This window comes from Hakea prostrata, chromosome 7 (genome assembly GCF_041222555.1).
Source record: "Hakea prostrata isolate BN-2017 chromosome 7, UWA_Hpros_2, whole genome shotgun sequence".
NCBI classification, from domain to species: Eukaryota; Viridiplantae; Streptophyta; class Magnoliopsida; order Proteales; family Proteaceae; genus Hakea; species Hakea prostrata.
In genome coordinates this window covers 48,015,694-48,023,458 of record NC_142606.1, presented here as the reverse complement: position 1 = coordinate 48,023,458, position 7,765 = coordinate 48,015,694, and the positions used below count along the sequence as shown (strand labels likewise).

The 7,765-nt window shown below is 39.6% G+C and overlaps 1 protein-coding gene across 7 annotated transcripts in view; it reads left to right on the top strand.

Annotated features, from left to right (window-relative positions):
• Positions 1-5,314: 5,314 nt before the first annotated feature.
• Positions 5,315-7,765, top strand: part of EMB2083 (AAA-type ATPase family protein) — a 28,805-nt gene continuing 26,354 nt past the window's right edge. For all 7 annotated transcript variants that reach the window (XR_016174355.1, XM_089160957.1, XM_089160955.1 and 4 more), the window contains exon 1: positions 5,315-6,825. Coding sequence is in view for 6 of the 7 variants with exons in the window: in XM_089160957.1 (XP_089017083.1) it covers positions 5,460-6,825 (1,366 nt within the window). In the remaining variant the exon portion in view is untranslated. The remainder of the gene's footprint in view (positions 6,826-7,765) is intronic.

The following is a 7,765-nucleotide window of genomic DNA, read 5'->3' as shown; positions in this document are numbered from 1 at the left end:
GGTAAGGACGGTTATTATCATAATTACATAGATTATGTGAATCATGTCGCTATGTTGGAAACTAAGTGGATTTACATTCTTTGTTATAAGTCTTAACATCATATGACTGATGTATGTACTTGGAGATAGTAGTGCCATGTTATATATCATTTTGATTATCATGATTAGTCATTTTTGTTAATTACATATGTGATTGACCATGCTATATTATATCTCTTTTCATATGATGAAATATCATTTATGTACGATATGATGGAATTGAGAATGTGATTGGATAAGTATGATTCGGGATTGGGGAATGTCCTTTCGACATTTATGTCCTTGGACATTGGAGGAAATAGTATGGGATGTTTCCAATGATGCCCATTGACGCTCTCCCGAATTATTGGATGTCATATATAGGACTTGTCTAGTGGTATTGGCTAGGATGTCCTTGTTGTATCAAACCCAAATCGGAAGGGTATTGAGACCGAACGACCTGTGGTAGTAATGTGGATTTGTGGGCGCTCAAGACCGGTAACCAACCCTGAGAGGACATAGATCACATTGCGGATACTCATTAGAGGCCATTTATTGGTAGGGTTGCAAATAGCTAGACTTGGGCTCATGGGCGCTCAAGACCGGTAACCAACCCATGAGAGGACGTGAGAGCTTCTCGTCTATTATTTGTGGATGACCAATAGGGTTGATGAGTCTATAGTTAGGGACTACGCCGACTCTAGTGTAAAGGATACCAGAAAGGATCGCCAGGGGTGAGGAATGGAAGTATCTAGATCTGACTTAATACGACTGAGTAGATGACTTGCATTGGGCTAGGCTTCACCGTGACATGCACCAATACTTATACCAAATGGTGATGTGAGAGAGTGGTGACTTAAACCCTAGCCATGGATTGTCTCGAGGGATGCAGGACCCATTGCCTACCGGAGCCGAGTGACCGGACCTACCCAAGAAAAGTATGGTGCTATGACTTAAAGCATGTCTACCATAAAGACTAGCATACATAGAGATAGAATCATATTTGCATCATCTGTTTCATATCATCTTGCATCATGTTATGTTGTGTATCATGCATCTATGTTATTGTGGAATAAATGCCTTGCTGAGTTATTTTGAACTCACTCCTTTTGTGCAATGTTTTGTTGGACTATCCTACAGGTGTTGAAGAACTTGATGGCCCCCACTATGAGGAGACCCTTGATGAAGCATACTACCCTCAGGGTGCTGGCTACTACGAAAATTACCCTGAAGATCCCGCTGGTGATTATGCTACATTCCAGAATTAGCTCTACCCTGGCGTGGGAGCGGCTGTGCCTAGTGTCTTTTGTTTACACCTATGAGGACATTTTGTATAAAATTGAGGAAACCTTAGTTTAAATGTTTGACTCTTTATTCTATCTTTTAAAACTTGGTCTGTAAGCCCTTATGATATTCAAACTACTTTCCATTGCAACTTAGGGAGAGATTTCCACTCACTCTCTATACTCTGATTACATTTATGATTTGATATCTTTTACTTCCGCACTCGATTATATTACCTCTTGTTAATCTTGTCTTAATCTCATTGTTTGTGTGTCACTACATTGATTATATTGTTCATGATTGTGTTATCGCGTATGTGGGAGGCATGGTTGCTCGATACTTGATCTTCAGGGTTGTGGATCACATACTCAGATATGCCAGGTAGGGTACCGACTAGGTGGATGTGACAAAATCAAAGTTGATTTCTTCTTGCCAGCACTAGTCCCCCTTGAATGCTTGGGGTCACTCTTGTTTCTATTCCCACCTTGGTTATTTTGCCTGGGTCGCTAAGGTTGGCTTTCTCCTTCTTGCGCTTGAAGCCTACGCCCTTACTAGTGCTCGCTTCAACAGCAAGTACTTCAGTGTGAGGAGCATCAGCCAACATCCGATCCTCCTCCAGCTCAAGGTGCTTGTAGCCTAATCAAAAGTCTTGACCTCATCAGCATGAGTGAAGAAGATCTTCATATGCTCCCAAGTCTTAGGCAATGATCTGATGACTATAGAGACTTGCTCCTCATCAGTCTTTTGGCGCCCACATGCGCTCAACTCACTTATCATGTTGGACATGATAGTTATATGGTGTGTCTCATGGTGTGACCTTGGCGCATCTTATAACCATCAAAAGTGAGTCTGAGTTGGCGACCTCTTGTGGTGGAAGTCCCTCTATATTGGAACTTCACAGCCTCCCACAAAGACTTTGCAGTCCTATGCTTCTCAAACCGAAACATCAGGTCATCCCTCATGGAGCTTAGGATAGTAATCCTAGCTACCCGGTCTTTCCTCTCCCAGGCATTGTAAAGGTCAAGGTCCCTGTGATGCTGTGTAGTGGTACCTTCCTCAGGTGGGGACATAGTCTGGTTTATGGTTTCTAGCATGTCTTACTCTTCCAGGAGATACTGCACCTTTCGGTGCCAGAGGTCATAATTCCTCTCATTCAATTTATCTCCTTTTATGAGGTCAGCAACTATGCTCTTTGTAGCAGCCATTAAACTAGAGACAATATATACAAGGATGAGTTCAACTATTCTAGCATAAAACACAACACAAGTAACATCAATTCACACTAGCATAGTCAACCTATGGGATAAGCATTTAAACCAAAAGAGATGTTAACAAACATTCAATCAAATTCTCATGCAAACCCACATAGACTTATATACTAGTTTCATTCAGTGCTAGAAACATGATTAAAAGACCCATAATCAATACAACTTTAATAAAATAAAACACCCAATCATGTTTATGCTATGAGGCGGTTCACACAAAACGCTTCTACCTCACTAGCTCCCACCAGGCCCTATTAGGCCCTCAATGCCCAAACATCACACAGATAGTCTGGCCATATGTGTCCAGGTAGTTAGAAACACATTCTGAACTGGACAGACCAAAATCTCAAAAATTCCATCTCCTATACGGACTTCCGTCTCCTCAGACGAAAAATCCATTTGGTCCTCTGTGACCAGATGGAATTTTCGTCTCGTCCACTATGATCAGACGGACGTCCGTCTGGTCCTCAATGACCAAACGAGCGTCTTTTCCCTTGAACGAATTTCAGTTCCAAGAACAGAAAAAAAACAAATTTTCTCCAAAAAATTCCCAAAAAGCACATGAAAAAAAAAATCCAACAATCATTAAACAAAATTGCATTCTCATGGATTATCAATTCATGCAGTTTTTTACAGAAGGTAAATCACAATGATCCTCCCACTTGGATCCGAACAAAAAATTTAGGGTTTCTTAAAATCTTCTCAATTCTCCATGGGTTTCTATTAAACCTTGGATTGGATTCATCGCCGGTTTCTATAAACCCTTGATCCTCCCATTGGATCCATTCAAGAGACCACAAACAATTGGAAGGAACAAAGAACCATGGGAACCTGGCTATGATACCAATGTGGTTATATTCTATATCTCTATACTCGAAATAGAAGGGAGAAAGATCCTTACTTGGATTCGCTTTCCAAAAAATATAGAATATTTGCAACGGATGTAATTTGGATCCACGTCCTAGTTCCTTCACAATCCCGTCACCGGTTTGATTCCACAATCACGAGAAGAGGGAATAAATTCCACAACCCAAATGCTATGTAGAAGGATGGTATGGAGATCTAAAGCAAGGAGAAGAAAAAACTACCAAAGAAATCTCCTTCCTGCGTTTTTTTGGAGAGAGAGAGAGTGAAGGGAGCCGCCTTTTCTCTAGATCTCACATAATCCAATCACACTCACTTATGCGGTGGTTACCAAATATATAACTCTATATTTTGTAACTGCCCTAAAAGTGAATTTCCAATTTTGCCCTTAGGCATATAATTATATTAATAATTAATAAATCCCAACAATTCCAAAGAATTCTAGTGTTGTGGGTGTGGTGGGAAGTCAATCAAGCTTAAATTTGGAATCCCTTTCAATCTTTTCCAATAGCTTTGTCATCTTTTCTAGCATCTTTTAATCTGAATAATAATACATCTAATCATTGGATTTTGTTACTTTCTTCATTTGGAGAATTCACTAATAATTTTGCTGGGAAAGCTTTAATTCGTGCTAGTATAGCTAACAGTTCTTGTGAATTTTGTTTTTGATGGAGATTCTTTTGGAAGTTATAGATTCGACCTAAATTCAAATTATTCTTTTGGCGTGTTTTACATGTAGGACTGCCAATTATGGGCATTTTGTCTCACTGAATTTCAGCCAAGCCTTATTGTGTGCGTTTTGTGGCGACAGTGCATAATGAATTTGGCACATTTGTGTTTCTTGTGACTAGATTATGAGGATTTGGGCGGCGTGCCTTCCAGGATTGAGAATTGAGTTTTTCCCATAATGTTTTATGCTTCATCTTATCTTTGGATAAATTGTCTCTTCGGTGGATGTTTTCAGTACTGATAATTACTTGTTCAGTTGTGTGGAAACTTCGTAATGACATGCTTTTTATCGGTAAAGCACCCCATCCTAGGTGGATTTTAGACCACGTATACATGCAGTTGGAAGACTCTAGGTATTGGGCCATCTAGAGTTGAGGTGCAAGACATTCATTCCTTGCTCCTTCTGCTATTGAACTTTGTATTAGTTACTCTATGCATGATCTAATTTCTATTCACTATCCCATTTCAAAGTAATTTGGATAGTCAGACAACTTTTTGACTGCTTGCTTACTTGTCTAAGGTTGGGTTTGGGTCATGCTTACTGTCAGACTCCGATGTTGAATTGAGGGAATTTGGATCTGGTGAGGACGTAGGTTTAGAGAAACTGAGAGAAAGAGAGAGAGAGAAAAGATTTAAGGAAGAGATTAAATTTGTTCTTCCTTTTCCCATTACTTGGGTCCTATTATATATTATGGTCTTCAGAGACCGTATTACAAAATTAGATTCCTACTGGATTACAAACTCTAGAGTCCCTTCTGGATACTCTTCATCACTATATGATATAGTCAGTTACAAACTCTAGAGTCCCTTCTGGATACTTCTTCATTAGATATAGTCGGTGAGATAGGTGGGTCATTGTTTGTCTCTCATGGGCCTTATTGGGCTTGCTTCTTTGAGCCTTACTGGGCTTGCCTCTTCTAAAGTATTTGTAACACTTACCTTAATGTTCCTAGTGTGAAGAAAATCTGGTGTTAAAGAGCAAGGGGTCCTTGATCTAATTCCGAAGGCTTGGAAGAAAGCTTGGCCTTTGGAACTAAATGACTTATTTTTGGACATAGCCCATAGAACCCCAACCCATACAGTTTTTGCCATTTTAAGAACCCTTTGCTCTCCAGGTTCCATATGCAGCCTTTCTATAGCCAGGCTTTGAGTAAAAATACTGAGGAAATATAATGCATCTTTCTTTCTTCTCGAAAATGGAAAAAGCAGCCTAGTATAAGGTGGCAGTGCACGCATGATACGGTAAGAGATTGTAGCCCGAGGAGGGAGCAAGCCTAGAATCACATTCGTGAAATTTCAATGGCTAATTCAATCTCCATGGGTTCTCTTAAGCTCGGTTCTGGGAGATATCCGAGTCTTCCTTCAAGAGAGATATCGTTTTATCGTCACAGTAGGAGTTCGTTCTCTATACCTTTGCAGATTTGTTGTCATTCTAGAAACCCAGAAGAACAAAACGAAGAACGAACGAAGAAGAATGGATTCAGTTTGCTACAATACTCTGTTACTCTCACAATCATATCTGCTTCGCTCCCTCAAGCTCATGCCGCAGCGAAGGTTTCAGAGAAAAAACGTTCTCCCAAAAAAAAGAAGGAAGCGGCCAAGAAGATGGAAGCTTTGTCGCCGGAAGAATTGAAATCGTGGTCTCAAGGACTCCCCATTGTCACTGACCGGATTCCATACACAGAAATATTGAATTTGAAGGAAGAAGGGAAGCTTAAACATATAGTCAAGCTATCTACTTCCAATTTGAAGCGGCGGCCGGATACTGTTCTTGTGGTGTTGGATGATTCAAGGGTTGTGAGAACCGTGCTACCGTCGATCCAAACTGACGAGAGGTTTTGGGAATCATGGGATAACTTACAGATGGATTCAGTTTGTGTGAATGCTTATACTCCACCCATCAAAAAACCAGAAATTCCATCACCGTATTTAGGTTTTCTGTCAAAAATTCCACTCAAAATATTATCGCTTTTGAAGCCAAAGCCAAAATCGAAACGGGCATTGGAGTTTCAGATGCTTCGTAAAGAGATGCAGATGAGAAACAACGAAGAATTAAAGAGAGCGAGGGAACAACGTGAAATGGTGGAGAAGGCTATGAAAGCTCAGAAGAAGCTAGAAGAGAAGAATAGAAGGAAAGAGCTGAAAAAAATGAAGTACGAGGAATCTTTGCGTAAGGCAAGGGAGGATTATCAAGAAATGGCAATGGTGTGGACTAAATTAGCTCAGGATCAGAACGTATCAACTGCCCTTGGAGTGTTGTTTTTCTATTTATTTTATCGGACAGTTGTCCTTAACTATAGGAAGCAACAGAAGGATTATGAAGATAGGATGAAGATTGAGAAAGCAGAAGCTGAAGAGAGGAAGAAAATGAAGCAGCTAGAGAAAGAACTCCAAGGGGACATACTGGGTGAAGGAGATGAGAGTGAAGAAGGAACAGATGAGAAGAACCTTTATCTCAAAATGACTAAGCAGTTCATGAAGTCTGGTGCTCGTGTTCGTAGAGGTAGAGCACAAAATAAGAAGTTGCCTCAATTTCTGGACAGAGGTGCTGATGTGAAATTCTCAGATGTTGCTGGGCTAGGGAAAATACGGCTTGAGCTCGAGGAGATCGTTAAGTTTTTCACACATGGGGAAATGTACCGCAGAAGAGGAGTGAGAATACCAGGCAAGAGTTCTCTTTCTTATGTTGATGGAGTTTTCATAGTTCCATTCAATTTTTTTTATATCCAGGAATAAGAAGGGAATGACTGAATAGAATTTCAAATTTCACACTGTTGGGTTAATGTTTTCCTTTGGGTTGATGTTTTCCTTTAGGTTAATGCTAAATATAGAGAGAATTTAGGGTTCCCTGATATCATTTTGAAGGTCATTCATCAGTAAAAGCCAAAAACATACTTAAGAGGCTGATATATTTCAATTTTATCCAAAACGTGTTTTTTTTATTTTATTTTTTATTAATCTATTTCTGAACTTAGATTGTATCTGAGAGATCCTGAACAATAATGTGTGATAATTTGTAAAAGTTTGCCTAAAGATTGGATCTGAGAGATCCTGAACAATATTGTGTGATAATTTATAAAAGTTTGCCTAAAATCCTTCAAATTCTCATTAGGATCATTCTACTGAATGTACCGAATCCATATAGATATGCGACCATACAATTTTTTATATGGCCATTAGATTGCTTGAGTGAAAATGCTTCTACATTCTTATGATTGTTATCTAAAGGAGGAATTAGTGTAAAGTTTGTTTGGGCCACCGGATTTCACCAACGCTGTGAGGTCCCGATCAACCACTTTTCTAGGATTTAGACAATGTAGTTAGAACTATCGTTACCTGATGTTTATAGCCTCCATTCTGACACTTTAAAAGACCTATAAGCATCTGCCCTTGTTATTTCTGATTTGGTTGAGCAGTGAATTAGCCAACTGTAAGAGTTCCAGCTCCACCACTGTCTGGTGTTCAGACAATGTAGTTAGACCCATTGTTACTTGAAACTCATAGCATCCAAAATAAGTTTATGATATCCATTTTGACACTTGAAATAGGCCTATAAGTAGCTGACCTCATATTATCTCAGGATTGTGTCGTTATGTAGTACTTTT